This window comes from Lissotriton vulgaris, chromosome 2_1 (assembly GCF_964263255.1).
Source record: "Lissotriton vulgaris chromosome 2_1, aLisVul1.2, whole genome shotgun sequence".
NCBI classification, from domain to species: Eukaryota; Metazoa; Chordata; class Amphibia; order Caudata; family Salamandridae; genus Lissotriton; species Lissotriton vulgaris.
This window is the reverse complement of record NC_141687.1, coordinates 404,763,646-404,789,180: the sequence shown is the minus strand read 5'-3', so window position 1 is coordinate 404,789,180 and position 25,535 is coordinate 404,763,646. Positions and strand designations below refer to the sequence as shown.

General features: G+C 43.7%; 1 protein-coding gene across 2 annotated transcripts in view; it reads right to left on the bottom strand.

Annotated features, from left to right (window-relative positions):
- Positions 1-2,240: 2,240 nt before the first annotated feature.
- The window catches only part of NBEAL1 (neurobeachin like 1), a 916,399-nt gene continuing 893,104 nt past the window's right edge, over positions 2,241-25,535 (bottom strand). For both annotated transcript variants that reach the window (XM_086955272.1, XM_086955273.1), the window contains 3 exons: positions 19,351-19,499; positions 8,407-8,542; positions 2,241-7,913 (listed from right to left, as the gene is read on the bottom strand). In XM_086955272.1, coding sequence (XP_086811398.1) covers positions 7,833-7,913; positions 8,407-8,542; positions 19,351-19,499 — 366 coding nt within the window. In that variant the 3' untranslated portion in view covers positions 2,241-7,832. The remainder of the gene's footprint in view (positions 7,914-8,406; positions 8,543-19,350; positions 19,500-25,535) is intronic.

Sequence of the window (25,535 nt, the reverse complement as noted above, 5' to 3'; positions counted from 1 at the left end):
CACCGACGGATAGGTAAGAGCATATATGATTTCTTAATGCCCTTGATGGAGGAGAGAATGGTTGTAATTAATTGTTTTTAAAGAGCAATGTTGTTGTGCCAAACAGCTTGGTGCTAGAGTCCAGTGTCTGGGTTGCCTGATGGCTTGGTGCAACTAGGTCCGTGGATTGACTTATTTTATATGTTAGCATTCAGATATGGGGTAATATCCAAAGAATTGAGTTGTATGCATGGTGTTAAGTCTATAACCTTTAGCTTCACTGTGCTATATTCCTTTTTTCTTCCCTGTATCTTTGTAGTGCGGGGCCTCCTATACCTGAGCAGAGTCCAGGTGAGGTGAGGTCCTTTCCCCTACCATTAAGGGTGAGCATTGAATTTTCTTTTGTTACACATATTTATGGTATTTCGGTGACACATGCTTGATAGGAGATTGATACATCAGACATAATGTTAATAATGTAATGCTTTCATTCGCAGAAATTCACTGTAGCCAAAGTGAGTCGGAGGGTGAAAGTCTGTGGTTACTACAGGTTGTACCGTATCTAACCAGGTTTATCTTTATTTCTTTGGTGATGGTGGTGATCCTGTTTATTTCACTACTAGGAGTGCAACTATTATAAGAGCAGAGGCCCTGATGAATGCCAAGGGATTTACACCCATTAGGCAGAAACATGTTGGCCCTTTTATAGGCAGATATCTGTTACTGTCTTTTTTGCACTGTTCTGGTTTTTAATTAGGAGGTGTGTCTTGTCCGCAGAATAAAGTTGTCAGAAGGAGGGCATTCCATCCTATTTTAATTTCACTATTTGTTTTGTTGCACTTGTCTTTTCTACCATCAAAAGATCAGTCATCATGGACGTTTTGTTTATGTTGGTGGACCAAATCTCAAAACAGCGATAAGGTGCGGGTACTGTCCCTATGATCAAGGGATCAACCTTTATGCACAAGGGTTTGGCCAAATGATATGACTGATCATTAAGTCTGTTTGATGGAAACCCGATCTGAATTGTTTTGGACTGGTTAGCCATTTATCAATACCCTATGATGTAACGGTCCCTTTTATGCATGTACAGTTCACCTATTTCTCTCTCTTTTTTTTCTCTCAAACATACTGTCTTTGTGATATACACACTCTGAGATCTTGTGGACTCGGTTTTGACAGTACAGCTCTAGTATTAAGCTGGTAGACCCCCTGTGTTTCTTGTGTTATACATCAAGTAAACAAGGTCAAGCCTATTAAGTGGTCTGTTGGGAGTAGGTGGCCCTTCTACTCCAGAACATCTAAGCTTCCCGGGCGACATTTTTTTTTTTTTTTACCGAGTTTTATATAGCGCGAACTTGACTAGAATCGGGTATCAGAGCGCTTTACATAGCACCAGTTGCATTATTCTTTTTTGTTAGGCACGGGGAGATGATTTGCCCATAGTCACAGGATGTTCAGCGTCATTGCCGAGACTCGAACCCAGTTCCCCAGATTCGAGGTTAGTCATGTTCCTATTCGTCCTTGGGCCCAAGTTGTTTACGTTCATTCATGAGTGTCCCCATTTCGCAGCTGCGCTGTCGTATTACGGCCCGTGTAATCTAACTCTTCTCTTTGATTGCGGGGCACAGTTACTTGATCGCGTTTGTCGGTCTGAGTGCGTTTTCCGATGGTGCGCCAGCCCTCCAGCTAATCCCATGCCTCCTATGGACTGGAGAAGAACCACGCCTTGCCCTCCGGCACGACCCTCAAAGTCTATATTTCTTGAGAGAACATCTTGGGTACATTCAGTACTCTGCTGTACCCTTATTTATAGTTTTTATGTTTTAAACGCCTCTGTTTGTATTTTCTGCGTGTCTTTGTCAGGACACAGTGGTTTTTAATATTCAGCTCTTGGTATAAAAATGCGTTTCTGGGCTAGCTTCACATACCCAAAAGAAAAAAAAAATATCAGCCAAACACACGTCTTGGGCCATTTACAAAGCAAACCAATCCTGCTGGCGGCAATACTTTTCCCACTTTGAAAGAGAGAAGGACCAGCACAGCAACCAAAGATGTGAAATTCTCTTATGCTGCATTCATAACCTAATCATGTTGACATTTAGGAAGGTATTTGGTATTTTGTTGTTTCTATCGTAGATCGTGACATAATATGTGACATCAATTTTGTTGTCTGCTGTGGCATCTTCAGGCAATTAAGTTTAAGTATGTCTTGCAAATTAAATCAAGAAATATATCAAAATAAAACACCACAAAGAAAATAGTATATGAAATCCAATCTTTATTCAAATAGTTTCATGTCATCTTTAAACTCTTGTTCAAAGTCAAAATAATTATTGTATGTCTTTTGTACAAAATAATTCTGCATTCTTAGTCATTAATGTTTTTAAATTTGCAGAGCTTAGAAAAGTGCAAAATAACTTCATGACATCCTCAATCACGCTGTATAGAAATAAAATCAAACATTAGCTGATAAACAAACATCATTAAAATATTAAACTCAAATGATAACCAGATTTAAAAATCATTAAAAGACAATTTACGATATAATCTCTTAAGCACCAAAAAGAAAATAATTTATTGCACAAAGACTAACGGCAAAACTGTAACACCGTTGGAAGGATAATTTACGGAACTGTAAATGCATCCACACATTCAAAAGGCATTTTGGCATGGGAAAACGATCTCACCACATAATTCAACAAAATCTCAAGACTTTGCTTTGCCTAAAATAAGGGTTAGTTGTCATAGTGTAAGTAAGGCTTAGTATCATGTTTTTACCCAACGATTTCAGAACTGCAGCAAACCCAGGCACAAAGATTATCGTCTGAGAATTATCTTTACATATACCTAACCTGTCTTTACAATTTCACGAAAATGCCTCTGTAAACATTTCGCAGCAAAAGAGGAGAAAGGAGAGATATTAAGAAAGCTACTGGGGTGCACTGCTGATCAGTTTTCTTTCTAGAAAGGATTTCTCATAAGTATGTTATCTGGTCAACAAACTATGAAGAGCTGTCCTAAATGACAAATTATGTAGAACTTCCCCACACAAGTTATTCCATTACAATCAATGACTTACACTAGACACGAAAGTAGCTTCTATAGATAGAGACAAATGCACACACATTTTAGAAAACTGGTTTCAAATGAAGTAAATCACAGAAAGCGTGCACTAGACTGCGTCTGCAATAACGGTATTTAGCAGGGTTGCTTTGGTTGATGTTTTATAAAAACAAACATAATTTATATGCATTTATTGCATTATATTCTGGCCAAGGTACTGAACACCATAGGACTGGGAACAATATTCCAATTTCTGACAGCTTAAAAGTAAAAGGTCACTCCTAGACTGACAGTGCAGCACCATGTATGAAAAGTACAAGCAGACCGCTGTGGGACACGAGAGTAACAGGCACTATAAGGGGTTCTTGCATTTTATCATAAACCTGTACATTGGTTCATGAGCACCCTGGAGACTGCATTGCAACAGTAATATAAAGCTGTGATAAGGAACTCCAAAGAAATATGCTAAATAATACTCAGCACTCTTTGCAACCATCTTTCATGTATTACATAGGGAAGAAGATGCTGGAATGTTCAGTCAGTGAAATAATGGTTCTAGGTACAGGGGTATCAGTAAACACATACAGGCTTTGCAAGGAGCTGTAATGCGTGCAGCTAGCCCATCTGCAGACTGAACCTTTTCACAAACACTTCAACAGGGAGCATGGTAGAAGGGTTATGAAAACCATTTTCTTCCCTCGCCTAAGTTTTATCATCTGGTTTTCAGTGACAATAGGTTTGTGAGCTAGACAGCAAGCCTTATCCTACTGAACATTCAGTATCCTAGTGATAATTCATTGCTGCACTCAACGGCCAAGTTCACTCCTGAAGGAAAAATTAAGAACACATTAGGGGTTCCTGTTTTTAATGTTTCTTTCCAAACAATTTCAAGTGATCACGCCGCTGAAAATTCTTTACCATGCTTATATAAAACGGATATCTGAAACAAAATCCACAACATCAACCTTCATTGCTGCAACTGAAGAATATGGCCCAACCCCACTGGAAAGGATACCTTTGATTCCTGTATGAGATATCCCAAAGTAGAAAATGGAAGCACGTGAAGAAAATCGTCCAACACAATTAAGAGTCAGTGAAATGGAAGTGCAAGTATAAGTTTCATCCTAACCAACCAGCGCTTTGCAATTTAAATATGTCTTTTTACGGTGAACCCTGGAATGTTCAGCTGTACTGAAAGCAAACACCTTTACTGAGCAACTAATAGGCTAACTACCCAGGATAGAAAGCACAGGCTATCAAACAGTTGTATCTTAAAAGATACAGCATAGATATTGTTCATGTGAAAGCAACTATTTGTTCACTAGAAGGATAGAAGATTATTGTCCTAAGCCGCCCAAGATTTTGTTGCCGTAGTGCAGTCTAGGCAGCCCTTAAAATCAAATCCTTCTGTTTGTTTCGAAAATAACTTAAGTCAGTTTATAAAAATATTTTAAATAATATGTTGTTTTGAGAAGGTGTTAGCTTAAGTTTTTAAAATGAAACGTTATATAAAAGATGAAGGAGTCACACTATTACTGATAAATCAGGTTGGTATTTTGGTAGGCAAAAACATCCACCTTGACATTCGTAAAATATGTTCCAAAAGACACATCAGCCCGTTTATAAAACCTAAACAACAGAGCACTGCACGTGTAATTCACCAAAAAAGCTATCTATTAATATACAGTTCCACTTACACCAGAGCTTTAAAGCAGCTTTTTGCAAAAATATTCTGCTTTTAAATACTTAAGAAAAAATATGTTCCAGTCATGAGACAATACAAAGCCACTGTGCCCATTCAATTTATTTCTGATTTAGTTTATAAAGACTTCAGTAAAATAATATAAATAAACTCCTCTAAATAAAATATACACATCCCAACTATGTACACACAAGTAAACATATTTACAATCAAGCGCTTGAAAATAAGGTTTCTTTTCCTCTTTAAAATAGACTGTCCATCCCAATTTCTGAAACAGCTATACAATTAAACCGAAATTCATAGTAGTTTTATTTAAAAATTGTTTTAATGCACATTTTATTTTAAAAATGGTTTTAGAAAATATGTATCTGCACACAAATGTTATCCAATGACACACATTTGTTTTACAGAATGTGCACTGATAAATGACCAGACACAAAACACAGTTAATTTATGAATATGAAAAGCCATCAGCATGGCAAACATCCTGTAGCCCTCTCCACAAACAATTCTTTTAAAGTATATTTTACTACAGCTTTTTACAAAGCTTTCCCCCTACTTCTACCCTGAATCCCATTCACAATCATTTCTCTAACCCTCTACCGACTTTCGCTGCATTTTGCACATACAGAGTCCAAAAACAAGCCAACACAAAATATTGTTTCTGGACAACAGCCAAGTACACCTTCACCTTCCCATCTATTGTGCAAAGTTCCTTCTCAAGGAATGCTTATGACACAACCTTCTCTTCCCTGATCAACAAAAGATGTCAGGTTTGAGGTGGATAACTGCTGTTAAAAGCAGTGGAAACCCTAAATTGTGGAGTTATTTCAAAATGGGCCTCCCCTGCCTGTTAACCTCTATACCATGAAGCACAGTTTTCTTGCCTAATTTTTAGAAAATAATTCGTGTTTTTTTCCTGTATTTTGTTTGTTAGAAAATCCTGCACTGTGTGCCTCACAAGAGTCTTAGCCTCTCAACTCTACATTTCCCTTTTTAAACGTACAAAATGCACAACCTTTTACAAACATACTTGAACCTCTTGTGGGGAAAAGCAAGTCTCTTCAGAAATAGGACTCTGTTGTGTCAGTAAATCAAGTGCAGGTGGGAGCTGTGAAAGGGAGGCAGAGGGGCAGATTTTGCCTTTTGTGGTGCAATAGTGCATTTTAGTTTGACAGGAAGAGAATCTCACATGCTGATTATCTTGCGATTGAAGGAGCTTGCTACAAGAAAATATTGTCATAAATGTACCATTGTGCAGCACTTCCATAAATAAATTTAATGTATAGAGTGCTCATTCTGGATGTTGGTTGGAATCCATTTTTCTGCGCCGAATAAACGTAGACAAAAACAAAGGCTAGCAACATCTTTATTGATGAAACTTGTAAGAGATCTTACTACTTAATGCCTTGCAAAGCCCTTAGATTAGAAGCCTCCATCTACTCATTTCGAATCACAAAACATTAAATTATCTACTGATTCTGCTAGATATCTCCTACCAGCAGAGACACTTTAAAAGTTACTCTTTTGAGATATTAAGAAAAATCTTCATTTACTTTTTGAATGTCCTATGCCAAGTTTAAGTCATGAAAGTGCTTTACAAAGAACCCATACATTTTTGTATTTTGATAGATGAACTTGTAGAGTGGTGACCTACAAAAAAGAGGTACGTAAACATCTCGAATGCCAATGCTTACAACAGCAGAGGCTTTCCACAAGCATTGTTGCCTGCATTGTAAAGTCTCCTGAAAAAGCATAAAATACGTAGATACTACTCCTCTTCCAATAACTTAAGCTCAAAGAGCATGAACCTCTCTTTATTGATAACCTATACGTTCACACGGAACTCGGAATCAGGAAAGTAGTTGCCACGACGGTCCCGCCATCGAAGTGTGTTTGGCATTAGTGTTTCTTTCCACAGAAAACCTTTATAAGCTTTGAAACATAAAGCATGCTTAGAGCCTCGGCCTGCGAGAAGTGAAACGGAAAGAATGCTGTGACCAGTGTGCAATTAAATATCCAGTTGTACAAAAGTAGCATACGCATTTGTGAACGCAACCAGTGACTGAGAGCCTATGTTGTAATATGAAAAACACGAAACTAGGAATTGACTCTTTCCATTAAAAAGCAACAAAAACTGAAGGAATCTAAATTATCCATGACAGCATCTCCTGAACATCCATATCGGTAGGGGGATAATTTACTAATATCCTTATGATACAACATGAGGGATGCCAAGTCAACATACAGTATTGCTTTTGTCTGCTTGTCTGCCACATGAGCACAAGCAAACTTTTTTTACGAAAAACTCCAAAAGGTTCTAAAACTCTATAATGCAATAGTAACATACAATGTATCAGACAATTAATGCCACCCTAAATTAGCCTCTTGACCAAGTGCAGATCAAGAGCTATGGCTTTATAAGCTAAGCTCTATCCCTTCCTCATATTGCAGAAGTTCTAAACCGCATTCTTTGCTATTTAAAGGAAGACTGTGGGTTAGCTCCTCTTCCCCTTCTATGTGGGTAGCAGCTATGATGGGACTGCAGCCCTTTAACTATGAATCCACCAAATCCTCTGAAAGTGCTGTAGTGCAATACAGATACTCCCTGTCACGTATGTCTATCCATTAACCCAGGAGCATTTGCATATTAATAAAGCCATTCATTTTTTCAAAAAGCAAGAAGTTGATTAGGAGTAAGTACACTTTCAGTTGCTGTTAACTGCCCCAATTTTTCTTGCACATGCTACTCTAGGGAGCATTAATTCCAACTACTGTGTTTAGTTGCTTGATATACCGGTCCATTGAAGTGACTAATTCATGATTCTTATACATGTGAATTAATAGAATGGCTGCTCTTCACTTTTAAGCCCGACCACAGTCCTCACTGAATGACAGGGAAGTGGGAATGAATATGATCAGGTCTGATAGTGTTATTTGCATAGGCAACAGAAGCTGTGCCCAGAAATAGGGCCTTCATCATCAATGTTCATTAGTAGCTTCCTTGAAAAAGGCCAATCGCAGCCGAAGATGACAGGTACGCTTCTAGTGAAGAAATGACAAGTATTCATCTGTACGAAGTCCATCACTGCGGTTCCCGAGTGTTATACTCAGTCCCTTCTGACGTGCGCCGCTTGCTTGAGCCCCATAACTTTCGGGATCGCATCTGTTGCAACCAAGGTGAGAAAAGCAAGATATGGGCTCGTCAATAGAGTGAATGTTATATTTGGAGATTAATTAATAAAAACTATACAATTATATTATTGCTACCCTATGTTGTTAAAAAAAAATGAACAGAGGGTCAAATAAAAAAGGTCTTTCGTTTTTTCTTTCTTTTCTTTTAAAGTTGTAGCTACTAAATTAGGTAGCTGTCACAATGGTCCCTTCATCGAAGTGTGTTTGGCATTAGTGTATTTATGGATTAAAAAATCCGTCTTCGAGCATTTGTGAACAATACAGCTCATTTGAGTCTAAAATGGATCTTAGTGTGTTATTGTCACCACAGTGCCACATTCGCAGAATCTACTGACTAGTGACTGCATGTACAACATAGGCGCACTTGATCCTCCACCACAGAAAAATGCATGCACTGCAAAGATGAAGCTAACGTGTACTTGATTACTTTGTTTAAGACCGACAGGATGAAAGTAGGTATTTACCTCTGCTGGCTTTCCAACACCAACAATGATTATTTTGCCGTCCTCCAGACCAAGCAGTATGTGGCTGTTTTCTTTGTTGACAGACACACAGTGAATTGGTGCCCGCATGGCTAATGGCGACACACTCAGACTTAGGCTGCAACAAAAATAATAATGAGTTAAAGATATTAGTAACTAAATTATATTTAAAAAAACAATTCTCTATTTTCTTCCTTTCATATCAAATTGCTACAAACTTGATATATAATTAATGAAGTATAATTGGTGTTCAGGTGATCCATCGTGATCAATAACGTTCAAGTCAAGGATATTCCTTCCCTCATCATGTTCCAAGGAAGATGCCCATCCAAAAACACATACATTTATTGTGCCTTGTTTGTTTGTGAACGATAAGGTAGTTAATAATTTAAACTCTGTAACTGGCAAGTACATAGGCACTCAAACTCCTTGCAGGAGTGTTTTACTTTGCATACAAAGCAAATTTCAAGACTGAAAATCAGATAAATACAATTAGATTTAAGGACAAATGAATTCTACAAATCTGCCTCAAAACTGCATGGACCGAATGAATGCAACATCTTGCAGTTTGACAAATCATTTCAGTTTTCTCTGAACAATTTACTTCGTGATACAATCATGTCATGTCTGATTCATCTACGGCATATCTTAAATGAACTAGTTACTTCCCTTTGGTAATGCTCTTTCCGGTAGAGATGCTGTCCACCCGCAGATTCCTCACCTTTTAAATATTTCCCAGGCATCAGACTAGATCTGGAAACATTTCAGCATTACCTCTGAGCACCGGTAGATGGCCCTGTGTTGCTCCGCACTGTTGTTATTTCACTCGGGAAATGACGTCCAGAGCCCATATAGGGGCCACTCCCATGCACTGACGTCAGTTCCTTTCTTTCCGAGCCACTACACGCAGATCCACACATACGGAGCCTATATATGTGCTACTTCCATGCACTTAGGTCAGTTGCTTTTGAGAGTGTCTGCGTTCCCAGATGCAGAGCCACAAAAGCAAATTGGTGTGACTATTGTGCAGATTCACAGACTTGGGATCTTATTAATGGATGGAGTCCCATAACAAAAAGATGAGGATGGGAGGTCATTGAGGAATCTGCACCTAGGTAAATGCCCTACCAGAAAGAGCATTACCAAAGGTAAATAACTTGTTCTTCTGGTTGAGACTTCTAGCCACATGTTCCTCAACATTCGAATAGATACTAAAGTAGTATTTATTTGGAGGGGAGTCTGTGAAAGGAGTCGAACAATAAAGTCCTGCAGAACTAAGTGGGCAAAATGCTCTTCTCAGCGAACTTGAATGTCCAGAAAATAATATTTTGTAACCGTATAAAGGGAAGCCCACGTAGATACTTGGCAAATGTCCATGACTGGGACTCCGCATGCCAATGCAGTGTAACAGCTTTGGCCATGCTATAATGATCACACAGTCCTTCTGGAGGCTGCTTTTTAGCCAGTGCTTAGGAGCTCTTAATGCAAAGTATGAGCCAGCAGGAATTGGTTCTCTTCTGCATAACCTTGCCCTTTTTTGCTCCAGAGATCCCCACAAAGAGCTGACGGTCCACACGGTGTTCTTTGGTTCAATCTCTGTAAGAGTTCAGCGCTCTCTTGGGACCCAAGTGACAGAGTCTCTCTTCCTCCTTAGAAGGGTGAGGCGGAGAATAGAACTACGACAAGGCGATGTTATGACCGACTGGAAACCGTGTGACCACTTTCGGAAGGAAGGATCCCCGTGTCCATAAAACCAGCTAAGAAGGTGGTATACGGCAGGTTGGCAAAGAGAGCTTAAAGCTCACTCACAAGCTGTGCCGATGCAATGTCAATGAGGAAGACTGTTTTGAAGGTGAGAACCTGCAAGAACCAGTTGCGAGAGGCGCATAGAGAGTGCACATCTGAAATATAGGATCAAGTTACGGTTCCACTGTGGCATGAGAAAAGGAGGAAGCAAATGTAAATGTTTCAAAAAGTACATAATAACTAGGGATTAAAATAAAGAGGACTGAGCTGGCAAACTCCAAAAAGCTGAAAGGTACCCTTTAATTGTGCCCAGAGCACTGCCTTGCGGGCCAGGGACAAAACAAATAACAAAATGTCAGATTACTTTGCGTGGGAGTTGTCTTTCTGCTGAGTACCACACCAAGCCACAAAACTGTCCTAATGACAGACAAATATAGTTTTTGTCAAGGCACAAATGGTTGCCAAGATGACATCAACCACCGGGTGCAGATCATTGCCTTGAGGCTGCACAGCAGATCGTCCAAGAAGGACAAACCAGGCATTCTGGATACCATACTCTCTGTGCTCAATCTGGGACTACTAGGATGTATGGGCACTATCGGTCCTGATGTTCTTGGAAACTCGGAGTAGGAGTGGTATTGGCGGAAAGATATTTAGAAGCCTCGGTTCCACATGAGGTAGAATGCTTATCTGAGTGAGAGCAGCCTCGGAAACTCAAATGTATGGAAGCTCTGACACCGCACATTCTTGGCTGTGTCAAACAGATCGAGCCAAGGTTCTCACCATTTGCTGAAGAGACTTTGCGTCACCTCTGGGCGTAACTGGCACTTGTGATACACTAGGCACTGACGGCTGAGCTTTTCCACCTGGCATTCAACTATCCTGCCTGGTGGTTCACCACCAGAATGATTCCGAGAAGGTGTAGCCATTTCCCAACCCTGTATGTTGTGGTAATACATGGCAGTGGTGTTGTCTGTGAGCACCTGTACTAGCCACCCACTGAAGGATGGAAGTAAAGCATTCAACACCAAGCAGATGCCCCTCAGCTCCAGTAGAATGATATGGAGCTGAGACTACACTTGAAACCAGAGGCCTCTGCTGTCCTCATCTCCCGGATGGCCACACCAACTGAGAAGCAATGAACCAGTCACCACTGTCACCCAAGGGTGGGTCTGCCGCTGACCTAATCACAGTCCAGTAACCACCACTGTAGATCATTTGCAGCTTTCTCTGAAATCTGAACGTGGTCGGAGAGGTCCCCTTGATGTTGGGCCTACTGAGACTTTAGATCCTACTGCAGAGCCAGCATATGTCACCAGGCGAGCTCAATTAGCAGGATGTAGGGGGCCATCAGTCCCAGCAGTCTCACAGTCTGGACCAAGGACCGAGGCCGAAATATCAGGATCCTAGTCTGAATGTTATGGACTCTCCCAGGGAAAAAGCATGTAACCAAGATATGTCCACTGGAGGTGGTAGACGACTGCCTGAGGTGATACAGCCTTCAACAGCCAGTCGTCAAGATGGAGAAAGGCTGGCAACCCTGAACCCCAAAGGTATGTGCCCCCACCACCATCACTTTCTTGAAGACCAGAGGGACTCTAGTGAAACCAAAGGGGAGCACAGTAAACTGAAAATGCTCCTATCCCACTACGAACCGCAAATAGCACCGGTGGGCATGCATGAAGGGGTTATGGAGATAGGTATCCTGCAGGTCCAACAACGACATCCAGTCTCCAGGGTCCAGGGCATACAAGGCCTGGCCCAGTGTGAGCATTTAGAATTTTTCCCTCTGGAGTAAGGCGTTGAGAGGGTGGGTGTAGTTCTTACATAGGACTCTGTCCTTCTTGGACAGTAGAATGTAGCTGGAATAACAACCATGTCCTACGGCTGGTGTGGCACCCTCTCTATAGCCCTTTTGGCCAAAAGAACATGCACTTCCTGCTGCAAAATGGATAGATGGTCCTCCATCAATCACTGGGGGCGGGGTCAGTGAAGTGTGCGGTGGCGCGAGAATAAAAAGTAGGTCATATCCATGCCAAAACATTTACAGAATCCACCTGTCAGATGTTATGGCCTGTAAACTCTGCAAGAATCGTCCGATAGAGTCTCCCAATTGTGGATGTGCTCCACTAATGGCCCGCTAAAGGGGTCTGGCAGGTTGGGCTGCAGGGGGTAGTGTACTGGTGGTCCACTGACCTTGATCGCAGGGTGCAGTGGGCACCACAACCTCAACCATGAATCTGCTATGCGCCTTGTTGAGGTTGGATTGGTTGGCAGTATAGGGTCCTCTACTGAAGTTTTTACAAGAGTTGTAAGGCTTATGTGGCTGGTGAGGTGGGCAGATAAGCCCATAGAGCATGCTGTGGCTCTGCTCTCCATGAACCGCTCGAGAACAAAGTCTGCCTTGTTCTCAAGCAGGCGAGGTTTGTCAAAGGGCATGTTCATGAGCGACTCATGGACATCACCTAAAATAATGGTGGACCACAGGCAAGTATGCAGTGAATACCGACCCAGGTGCCAATGGCTCGCCCGATGAAAGTGGTGGTGTCCAAGGCATGACGAATTGTGAACAAACTGAAAACTTGGTCAAGTCACAACCATCATGTATAGCATGGGTGAGGCCAGCTCAGAGAGCTTCAGGAACACCTGGGAAGACTTGAGCCACCGAATCCCAAAAGACGTGAGACGAGTACCGCAGCAGGCAGCTGGCTTTTACAGATCGAGTGTAAGGCTGGTGGACCAGAAGAACTCTTTCTGTTTTGACTCCCTTTCTAAGCGAGTAGTTGAGAACATGTTGGGATTAGGTTTGCTAGCAGACATCTACACCACCAAGATTGTCGGTATGGGGTGTTGAGATAAAAATGACAGGTCGGCAGGGTGGTGGTGTCGTGCAATCTGGTGGCTGATGGGCTGGAGAGGGCAAGAGCAAGGTTTGGCCCATGCCTCTAACAGTGTCTGTACGAACACGTTACTTACCTTCGGTATTGTCTCTAGCCGCAGATTCCTTACCTTAGAATTATTCCCAGGTGTCAGACTGGATCTGGAAAATCTTGAGCAGTACCCCTATGTGCCATAAGGTGGTGTCGCTCGGCTCTGGTCAGCATTGTCATGCGTGGTGCCTTAATAGGTGCCACCCAGCACCCTGACATCAGTTTCTTTTCACAACCTTTCTACGCCAGAAGTGCGGAATCATGAAGGATGCTGATGTACTGTTGTGCAGCACTAAAGGCCTCAGAAGGGTGACCCTATGCAGAAATGTGTCCGCAGAGTGGGGAGGATGAGAGGGTCAGTAAGGAATCTGCAGCCAGAGTCTCTACCAGATGAGGCGTTACCAAATGTAAGTAACTTGTTCACCTAATAGCAACTTCTAGCTGCACATTTCTTACCTTAGAGTAGATACCCAAGCAATACCTGCCCGGTGCTGGGACTGCGAACCGATTCAGCCAAAATGTCCTGTAGGACCGAACGGGCAAAGTGCCCGTCATAACGGACCTAACTGTCCAAACAGTAATGCTTGGTGAATGTGTGCAGGGATGTCCAAGTTACTGCCTGACAGTTGTCCAGAGCAATAACTCAGTGAGCTAATGCAGTGGTCGCAGCCTTGGCTCTGATGGAAGAAGAGCGCAAGCCTTCAGGGGATTGCTTCTTGGCCAGTGCATAGCAGATTGTAATGCAGAGAACTATCTATTGTGAGATTGCCTTTTCTGCCTGGCCTTTACCTTCTTCGCCCTAACATACCGAGCAAAGAGTTGATCATCCACCTGGAGCTCTTTAGTACGATCAATATAAGGACAATGCTGACTCCAGAGGCACCTATAAAATATATAAGTGCCAGGTCAAGGCCAAAGTAGGGTCTCTTTTTTTTGCATTTGGTCTACTCTCAAAATCACTGACAGGCACGACTTATGGCCCACAGCTTAAAATTATTAACGTCAAACTGATCCCCACCATTACATATGGGAGTGAAATATTGAGAGGAAAGGATGCTGACCCCTTAGAAAGGTTGATTGCTAAAACCTATTAGCACATCTTTGGCTTACCCACATTTGTCCCCCAATCACAAGTGCCTCTAGAGTTCGACCTTGTCAAACAAAGCCTAGCCAGACGCGGAGCAGTTCTCAAAGCATGCCATTGATTTAAAAATGGTCACCTAGGATCCCTGGACAACTTGATCTGGGAAGAGTTAAGTGCTTCGAATGGATCCTTAGCACATAGAGATTATATGGTATCATCCCTCATGCAGTTACAAGTGTTCAGCGTGTTGACTGTCCTGTGTACAGTAGCTGCTTTTAAAAGGATAATAAATAAGCAAACTCGTATGCTATTGAGGCTGGAAGACAAAAGTGATTTGAGCCAAGCGCAAAATCATGGCAATTTATTAACAATTCCTCCTACACTGGGCCACAGGCATATTTGTAGGAGTGCTATTCCAAGGCTTTCAAAAGTTAGTTTTTACAATACCGCTTCGGACCCTGCCAACCTTGGACAGGCTGCCGCCGTGGTCCAAGACCCCCAAAAATTTGAAAGTAGGCTTCGTAGTAAGGCTGAGGAAATGTTAATACATATTCTATGTATGTGTCCTAACCTTTTAGCTGCACGAAGGCAGTGCCCCAGGAATCCCCGAATTAAGTAGAGGGCTCGTACCTGTAGGCATGCAGTTATTGAGTGCTTAATACCTACCAACACAACATTGGATCTAGGCTTTGTAAAAATTATTGTTGTTATTTTCAGAACGAATAAAGACCATATAATCCATTGTTCTTTAGTTTAGAGCTCAACAAAATTTAGTTGCCTTGATATTTAAAAGTGTCACCCACTCTTCAAGGTAATTTGTCTTTGTACCTGTGAGATCTATTAATTATCAAATTGCTATGTACCTGTGCGATCTATTAATTGCTGCATTGCACTTATGATCTGCTCCTGGTAATGGGCATTAAGTTTTATTAGGCTTTTGAGGCAATTTTTCTTTTTTTGTCCCACACTCATAATAACTTCTTCTTGGCACAGTATTTTAAGCGCTGCATACTGTGATGCATTCCCCGAGCAAAGTTCTACTTCATAAGCATTGACTAAGATGGTATTCCTCTTAGAACAAGTCATCTACGGTTTGAGTAGCACAATGCTTTTTTGCCGGTTGTGCGAGTCTACTAGGAAATAAAATGTTAATGGATATGTCAGTGAATAACTCAACTTTAGCATGAGTGTTGGTACAAAAAAGCGCATGTTTATTTGTAGGTATTATAACAGCAGCATGGCAGGCACCTTAATGCACGAGGTTTGCAAGCACAATAAACACTTTACTGCCTGAACAGGTTTAAAGATACATGTCTTTCGGAGCTCAAGCTTAAGGGGATTTTATTAAAAATCGCCCCTGTGGATTTATAATGTTTATTGCTGTGTTCAACTCATTCTGAATAATCCTGATATTATATTGTTCGAATTGTTAGTCAGGTTCAGTTTAAATTGACTGTATGTTATTGGTATTGCTTTTCAATACATTTTAATGGACATGTAATCATTTTAATTAACTACGCATTATAAATAAAAAAAAAACGAAATACTGGCAATGCTCTTTTTGGGCCCGTGGGTGGAGTCACTCCTGTTATTTCAAAGGGTGGGGCGGAGCAAAGATGGTGGGTAAGGTGATATTTTGGCTCACATGAAAAGGTCTGAGTAGAATATCATGTAGGGAGGGTGCACAGACAGTTCTTGCAGTTCACAAACCCTCCTGCGGATGTTATGGCCACCAGAATAGCTGTTTTGATGGTCAGTAAATGGAGAGAACTGTTGTGTTGAAGCTCCAAGTGCACACCCGTCAAAATGGGGCATAATGAATGGGTGTGGAGGGAACAGGTGTTGGGATCCCCTTAGAAAACGAGTCACAATGGGTGACCTGAGCAAAGAAGGTTAGTACAGTAACCTCAAAAAAGAGTGCCCAAAGCAAAGCCTTTCTGGACCAGAGAAAGAATAAACAAAACTTGAAGAAAGAGTGCAGAAAGAGAATCAATATTCTTAGAGGCACGCCATGTCATAAATGTGTCCCAACAGCAGGCGTATACTGTCTTGGTGGAGGGGCCCCTGGTTTTCAGAATAACATTGCAGACTTTGTGAGTGTGTATGTGTATGGGGGGTCAAAAGCTGTCAACTGCCGCTGCTCAATGGCAAAGCATGAAGGTGGAGCATACGCAGGCTCGGCTGGAGCATCCTGCCCTGCTGCTGTGACACAAGACCCACCCAAAGAGGCAGCCTGATCGAAGGACTGATACTCATACTCAGGAGTTCAGGATACCAAACTCTTCATGCTCAATCCAGAGCCACAAGAATGGCTTGAGCCCCGACATTCCTGATCTTCTTGAGAACTTCAGGCAGAAGTTGAATCGGCAGAAAGGCGTACAGAAGGTCTGAGCGCCACTTGAGACAAAAAGTGTCTCAGAGAGAGAACCACATTGAAAACTAAAATGCAAAGAACTGCTGACATTGGGCATTCTTGGAAGTGGTGAACAGATCTAACTTAGGCTCTCCCTAGTCTCATAGGAGACCTTGTTCCATCTTTGGATGGAGACACCATTCGTGATCCAGTATGGCCTAGTTTGTGCACTCCAGCATTCAGAGAGTTTGCCATGTGTTGAACTACCAGGAAAATGCCCTGACGTTCCAGCCATGTCCAGAGACGCAGGGCCTCTTGGCACAGGGCCGTCGACCCCACCTTGCCCTGTTGGATGTAATACCACATGGCGCAGGTGTTCTCAGTGAACACCAGAACCAGACTTCACTTGATTGAAGGAAGAAAGGTTGTTAATGCTAGTTGGAGCCCCGCTCCAACAAGTTGATGTGGAGCTGGAACTCCGCCAGAGACCAGAGTGCTCTGATCTCCACCTCTCCCAGATGGCCACCCCATCTGTCACTACAATCAGCTCTGGTTGAGGAAAGGGCCTGTCGCTGAACCAAACATGGTGTGGTAGCCACTACTACAGGCATTCTGCAGTTTCCTTCGAGATCTGGGACAAGTTGGAGAGGTTCCCCTGATGCTGCACCCACTGGGACTTTAGATCCCACTGCAGAACCCTCATTTGCCAACACAACAGTCATGCAAAACTAAGCAGGAGCCCATGAGGCCTAACAGCCTCAGTCGGCCTTACCAAAAATCCAGGATAAAGGTTGAAATATCGAAATCATAGCCTGAATATCCTGGACTGGCTGTTCTGGAGGAAAGGCGCAAAACTGCACTGTGTCCAGAATAGCTCTGATGAAAGGGAGTGTTTGAGAGGGACTAAGGTGTGACTTGGCATGGTGATAGTGAACCTTAGTGAGTGAAAGAGGTTTGCCATAGTATGGAGGTGGAAGACGACCACCTGGGGTGAGTCCGCTTTCAACAGCCAGTCTTCCAGGCAGGGGAAGACTCGGGCCCTTGACCTTCGCAGGTATGCTGCAACCACAATCACCTTGGGGGAACACCCAACTGGTGCAAGTAATGCCAAAGTGAAGCACAGCAAATTGATAATGCTCGTGGATCACCGGGAACTTTCCTGCATCTCGCTCATCAGCAATAGAATGGGAAGAGTATGGCTGGGATCTTCTCCAAGACTATGGGCAGGTCTTGCACAACAGAGTCCCACACATTATGGGTGTATTGGCCCAAAAGGCACACAGTGTTCACTGACCGCAGTGCTAGGCTGACGGAAGAGAAGATCATCTTGCCAATGTTTTTCAGCCTTTTGGATTACCTATCTTTTGGAGTGGTAGGGTTAACAAAGGAGGGGGAAGGTTGGAGCACCAAGCACTCCAGGGTTGGTTGCTGGGTGAGGAAACTTGGGTCCCCAGGACTGAGGCGATGGCGGCGGGCAATTGTCCTGTGCACAGGAACCCCTGTGCAGGGTTTGGACCAGGCTCCAAGAAGGATGTCAGTAAAGGTGTGACAATGGGTTAGTGTCTTCGGGAACAACAGCATTGGCAGTCTCACGTGCGGAGCCACTCCAGACCAGCACATGAAAAACAGCCAGAAATCGGTGTCATATAAGTAGTAGTACTTAGGCTCAGACCTTTATCAATCCTCTATATCCTGAAACAGAGGGACCACATTTACCACAGCCATCACAGGATAGCAGGATTAAATCAGGTTGTGGTTTATCGAACTTGACAAATTTATACATGGTTGTTCTGAAATCACCTCTTTTCCCTGTAGGACTATCTGTTTTAGCATAGACAAAAATCTGCCACTCAACTCTTGGTGAAGTGTTTCCGTCAGAAAATTGTTCTTTTTGCTCTTCCGCCTCCCTTACTAGTAGTGCTTCTGTGTGGAAACATTCTTGAGTGCTTTTCAGCACATCAAAATAATGTGGTCTTCTTTTGCTGAAGACATGTTGGAGGTATTATCCCATAATCTTAAAACATTCTCCATGAATACATCATTTGAGAATCTTCTTCAGACATTAAAATGTTTTTCTTTATCCACATATGGGGGTAATTTCCTCGAGATAGCCCCACAATAATACACCTCTAATAAAGGCCTTACAGGGTTTATGTTTAAGGTGGGTGTTTTCTCTGTTAAGTATTAGTTGTTAGTTAAACCTAACTCTAAAGTGTGTGAAGCTGATCTTGAAGGTTACATTAAATGGCATTTTAACATTTCACAGAAGCTCTTGATCATCTCACTTAAAATCCACCAAGGTTTGCAGGGTATATTTTCCGTACTAACTGGCATTTCTGGCATAAATCTCTCTTTGTTCTTGTGCTGCTATTCTCATGGTTTGTCGCCAAGTCATACACTGGTTATTTCAGCTACATGTGTTACTCTTTCAGTTGTGAAAGACGTTTTAGACTTTAAATCTTTAATTTCCTTAGTTTTCAGAACTTCTGCATCTTTTTGCTTTATCTCTTTCTAAAGTCATACGGAAGGTTTCATGGCTGACATGCATTTGCCGATACCCCCAATGGGGAAGCCAATTTCCATACATTAAGTGCACTATTAAGTCAACCACTAAATAGTACAATATACACGTGGGTCTACACTATTCCATGCTGCAAAACTGCATATTTTTCCTTGTGTGCATGTTATGTGCAAAAGTTTCGAAAATACCACACACATCACATTATGACTACTTTTATAAGGCAAAAAACTGAACACTAAAAATTAGGCTTTGTTCACTTCAAGCAGTAACAACATCATGTCAGACTTCTTACCTGTACAGGTCTCTTATGGAGAGAACTCCCTGCATGCTGCCCATCACAATATGTTCTTCAGTTACACATACATCTGACACCTGTTCCTTAAGGTTCTCAGTACCCAGGTATTTCCCATTCACAGAGTACAGATGGAGAGCGTTTTTATTCTACGGGAAAAGGAGTGACAAGGTGAAAAATATACAAAAAACTATCGTAGGCACATCTATAAATATTTCAATACATATATTATTACAATATCCAAGACGAATTTAAATTCGGAAAGAATTACACCAGTTATGAAACGTAAATATAAAACAATAAACAAAGATGGCATCAATAAAATATGTCTTTTCATCTATGGTATTTCCAGTATCGACTCTATTGGTACAAATAAAATTTAATTTGCCTCTACACTTACTCTAAATTAGTGATATAAAACTTTGTGTTTTATATCACTAATTTGAGCTAGGAGCCACTGACGAAAATGAGAGGGGTTTTTTTTAATTAAAGTTTTTGGCCATGCATAGCCTTTCAGTATATTTGACCAAAAAGTTGTAACAACACAATCTGTGTATCATTTACACCCATCTCAAAAGCTTAGCTATGAATGTTATATCGAGCATTAGTCAGAGTTTTCACCATCTTAGAAATCCGTGTCAAATATTCTACCTGTGCCTGGTATTCTGAAAACATGAATTATATCAGCTTCATCTGCCCCACACCTTGGAAACATAGAATCCTTCTGGCATCCTCATTCAAATAAGGATCATAGTACAAACAGTTAATTGTTCTAAAATGTTGCATTTGCGGTCAGGTGCCTCAAAATACAAGATGGTGGTGGTCCCAGAGAGTAATAAGGATCACGTGCTAGAAGAAAATGCAGACCTCCACTCGGGAAGGCTGTCCTTGGCAAAGAATAGCGCCAAGAGTTCACCTATGTCATTATGGCATGTCAGACATCAGCTGGGTCTGAACTGAGGTGGCTAAGTGAGCTAAAGAACGAAGATGGATTCAACCCAGATCTGTGACTGGGGGGTGAGTGTCTGCAAAGATTCAGCGCTCCGTCCATCATCTCCTTGTGTTTGCTCTATGTCGGACATCAGCTAATCATTCTTTTTCCACTGCCTCCTCTGGAAATTTCTTAATCTGGCAGGCAGAGACAGTGTCTCTGTGCCCCAACCATTTGGCAGCCAGCCCTCTAAACTTTACATGACATCGCAAGTCCCGGCTTGTTGACATTATCCCTAAGAGGCAGTGCTAAAGAATAGATGGTTCTCTACTGAGCCATTATAGACTAAAGGTTATCATTTATCATGAAGTTTTTGCTGGTGAATAAGCCATTCTGGAGAGTTCAGAGCATAAGCCTCTAAGTTCTAAGAGGAAACTAGCTTCGCAGCCATGATAAGGATTTCACTTAGATTTGGCAGACAAAGCTGATAAAATATCTTTGCTGCAGTGCATCTTATTGTGCGGTCTTTCAGAACCAATGCACTTGTTTGTTTATCACAAGGCAAAAAGAGTGAACAGGCAAATACCTCTCTGCTTCACAGGTTTTACGTAAAGACAACTATCCTCTTGTGAGCATGAGGCACTCAACGGCAAGGTTTGAGGTGATTCTCACCCTTTCAGGAAAATATCAATATCTCTAATACTGCTAAATGTGTCAGTGCTTGAAGGCAGGGCGCTTTCTGAAGGCTACTTGAAAGCTGGAACAGGTGGACCTTTAATGCCTGCTAAATGGATGGATCCAAAGTCTAAGTCATGACACATGGACAAAGCAAGATGCCATCTGAGAATGGAAGATGTGAATTAGAAAATGTTCACTGAGGGAGTGGTACATGCATAGACAATCTCCTCAGATCTGGTGGAAACAAACACGGAAAATGATTTGGAAAGGCTAAGCATAATAATAAGAAAATGAGTGTAAAGTCTGAGACAGGTGAGCTAGTTCCGAGACTCATGCTAAATCTAGAGTTGGGTGCAGTTTTTCATATCCCTGATTGCATGCCTTAAGTTAAGCAAAATTTGTGTCTGGCCAATGTAAACCCATAACAGTGCTGTACTGGTATGTCCCGATGGTGATTTTTACACCTATAAAAATCCTAGGACCAAGAATGAGCCCATATATAGAGCATGGATGAGAAAATTAGCCACTGAATTGTGCAAACTTGATTAGTATTTTCAACCTTATCTGTGATAATATTGTATACTGCTACGATACCATCAGTCACACTCAATGGAAGATGATGGTCCGCGGAAGCCAGACTAACAAATTAGGCCTCAAAGATGCATATATTAATTTTCGTGAACAGGGACAGATCGAGTACCCAGGCTCATCCTCTGTGCAGCCTTTCATAAGTCAGCTGCAAAAAAACGAATTCAACACCCAAAAAATATTTGTTGTAGAATCTGGGGCATGAAACAGGGTTAAAAAGGGGAGCATTGAGCTTGTACCAAAATGTGTTCACCACAAGGAAAATGCTACTTACCAGTATGTATCTGTTCTTGGCATGTAGAGCTGCAGAGTAGCACACTGTGCACACTGTGCATAGATCGCCACCTAGTGTTGGGCCCGGATGTTTGCAGTTTGTTGTTGTCCTGAAAAGTTCTTTAGAAGTCACGAGATCGGTGACTCCTCCTTTGGACCACATTGCGCATGAGCATCGGCTCCATCCCCAGATTGTTTTTCGCCATTAGGGAAACGATGGAGCTTTGCAAGAAAAGGAAGGATGCCCATGTCATTTGCATCTAATTAAGATAACACTGGAACAGACAAGGGGAGGCGGGTGGGCGTGTGCAACTCTGCAGCTCTACATGACAAGAACAGATGCATACTGGTAAGTAGCCTTTTCCGTTCGAGGCATATGAGCTGCAGATTGCACACTGTGCATAGATTGTATAGCGGCGGTGGTACAAGCCCTATCTGTTGCAGTAGTTTGGAATAATGTTTAGAGAACAGCCTGGCCCACATTAGCTTGTTGCTTGGTTTGCACATCTACACAATAGTGTTTTGTGAATGTGTGTGGTGTAGACCACGTATCTGCTCTGCAGATGTCATCTAGGGGAATGTACCCTAAAAATGCCATTGAAGCCCCTATTTTTCTTGTAGAGTGGGCTTTAGGAGGAACAGATAACACAGGTTTAGCTTTATGGTAACAAAGAACAAGTTACTTACCTTCGGTAACGATATATCTGTAAGAAACATTAGTTAGTGTTAGATTCCTTACCTTAGAATATCCTCAGGCGTCAGTCTGGATCCGGAAACTTTTGCGTAGCAGTACCCCTGCGCGTCGGTAGGCGTCGTCTGCAGGCGTCCCCTGCGGCTCCGCGTCCGTCGTCAGCGTCGTGCGCCGTGATGATGTCGCTGGAGTATATAGACGCCGCCTCCGCGCGCTGACGTCAGTTCTTTGTACACAGCTTTTCCGCGCCAGGAGACGCAGAGCCATGAGAGAACCAACACTGGTGCCACGTAAAACTAGGGCCCTGAAAGGGATGTCCTTAACCCTAGGTATCAGTTCGCAGAACGGGGAGGATGGGTGGGTTCGGTAAGGAATCTAACACTAACTAATGTTTCTTACAGATATATCGTTACCGAAGGTAAGTAACTTGTTCATCTGAAAGAAACACGTTAGTGTTAGATTCCTTACCTTAGAATAGATACCCCAGCAATACCAACCCCGGTGGTGGGTCTGCGAACCAATACATTCCTACACCAGAAAGTCCTGGAGGACAGAACGGCCAAAGAAGCCATCCCTCCGGACTTGACTGTCCAGGCAGTAGTGCCTCGCGAAAGTGTGCAGCGAGGCCCACGTAGCCGCCTGGCAAATGTCCTGCAAAGGGACTCCCCGGCCCAAGGCAGTAGTAGCCGCCGTGGCCCGAGTGGAATGGGCCCTCAGCCCAACAGGAGGCTCCTTTCAAGCCAAAGAGTAGCACGCTTTGATGCAGAGAACGACCCATCGAGAGATGGTCCGTTTATGGACCGCCCGCCCCTTCTTCGCACCCACGTAGCCAACAAACAGTTGGTCATCCACCCGGAACTGGCGTGTGCGATCCATATAAAATGAAAGCGCACGTTTTGGGTCCAGACGATGGAGCCGCTCTTCATCCTTTGAAGGATGCGGAGGCGGGAAGAAGGAAGGGAGGGTGATGGACTGCCCGATGTGAAAGGCCGAAACAACCTTGGGCAGGAAAGAAGGTCTAGTCCTCAGAACCACCTTGTCAGGATGAATGGACAAGAAAGGAGGTTTGACAGAAAGAGCCTGGAGCTCACTCACCCTCCTGGCAGAGGTGATGGCAACCAGGAAAGCCGTCTGTAAAGTCAGGAGACGGAGAGGGCAAGAATGAAGGGGCTCAAATGGAGCACACATCAGAAAGGTCAGAACCAGGTTCAAATCCCACTGAGGCATCACAAACGGAACAGGTGGAAACATGTGAGTGATGCCCTTCAAGAATCGAGTTACAATCGGGGATTTGAACAAAGAAGGCTGATCAGGAAGCCTTAAAAAGGCTGAAAGGGCAGAAAGGTAGCCCTTGATAGTGCCCAGAGCAGAGCCCTGCTGGGCAAGAGAGAGAAGAAACAGAAGAACCTCGGAAAGAGGGGCAGAGAGTGGATCCACAGCCTTTGCTGTGCACCATGCCACAAATCTGTTCCACCGACAGGCGTATACCGACTTAGTGGAGGGACGCCTGGCTGCCAGAATTACATCACAGACTTCAGGAGGCAAGTCAAATGGCCTCAACTGCCGCCGCTCAATCTCCAAGCATGGAGGTGGAGACTGGACAGGTTCGGGTGGAGAACCGTCCCCTGCTGCTGCGACAGAAGGTCCTCCTGAAGGGGCAGGCGGATCGGGGGACCGACTGACATGCTGAGTAGCTCGGGATACCAGTACCTTCGAGCCCAGTCCGGGGCCACAAGGATGACTTGGGCCCGGTCGCGCCTGATCTTCTTCAGCACTCTGGGCAGAAGTGGTATAGGCGGAAAGGCGTATAACAGACCGCAACTCCACTCGCGCCGAAAGGCGTCGCCGTGCGAGTGCCGTCTTGGAAACTCCAACGCGCAGAACTGATGACATTGCGCGTTCTCTTCTGTGGCGAATAGATCTAACCAAGGCTCTCCCCATCGCAGAAAGAGACCTTGCGCCACGTCCGAGTTCAGACGCCATTCGTGATCCATCGAGCACCGACGGCTGAGTTCGTCCGCCCTGGCGTTCAGGGAACCTGCCAGATGTTGAACCATCAGAGTCACGCCCTGACGTACCAGCCATTGCCAGAGGCGCAGAGCCTCCTGGCAAAGGGTCCACGACCCCACTCCGCCCTGTTTGTTGCAGTACCACATGGCGGTGGTGTTGTCGGTGAACACCTGCACCACACTCCCGTTGACAAAGGGGAGGAATGCCTTCAGTGCTAGACGAATCGCCCGCAGCTCCAACAGGTTGATGTGGAGCCGGGACTCCGCCGGAGACCAGATGCCTCTGATCTCTGCCTCTCCCAAGTGGCCACCCCAGCCCTGGAGGGACGCGTCCGTCACGACAACGTGCTCCGGTTGGGGAAGGGAGAGGGATCTGCCTCTGACCCAATCGCGGTCCGTAAGCCACCACTGCAGTTGTCTCGCAGTGCCCTCCGAGATCAAGACGTGGTCGGACAAGTTGCCCTGATGCTGGGCCCACTGAAACTTCAGGTCCCACTGCAGAGCCCGCATCCGCCACCGGGCGTGATGCACCAGAAGGATGCAGGAAGCCATTCAGTCCCAGCAGCCGCAGCGTCAACCTGACCGAAACCCGGGATAGCGGCTGAAAGATGGGAATCAAAGCCTGAATATCCCGGACCCGCCGTTCCGGAGGATAAACCCGAAACTGCGCCGAGTCCAGAACCGCTCCGATGAAAAGGAGCTTTTGAGAGGGACACAGGTGTGATTTCGGCACATTGATGGAGAACCCCAGGTCGTGCAAGAGGTCTGCCGTCATCTGAAGGTGGTGGACGACTGTCTGGGGCGAGCCCGCCTTCAACAACCAGTCGTCCAGGTAGGGGAAGACTGAAACCCCCAACCTGCGCAGATGGGCTGCGACCACCGCCATCACCTTTGTGAACACCCGTGGGGCGCTGGTAAGGCCGAAGGGAAGCACGACAAACCAAAAGTGCTCCTGGCCTACCGTGAACCGCAGGTAACGCCGGTGGGCCGGCAGGACGGGGATGTGAAAATAGGC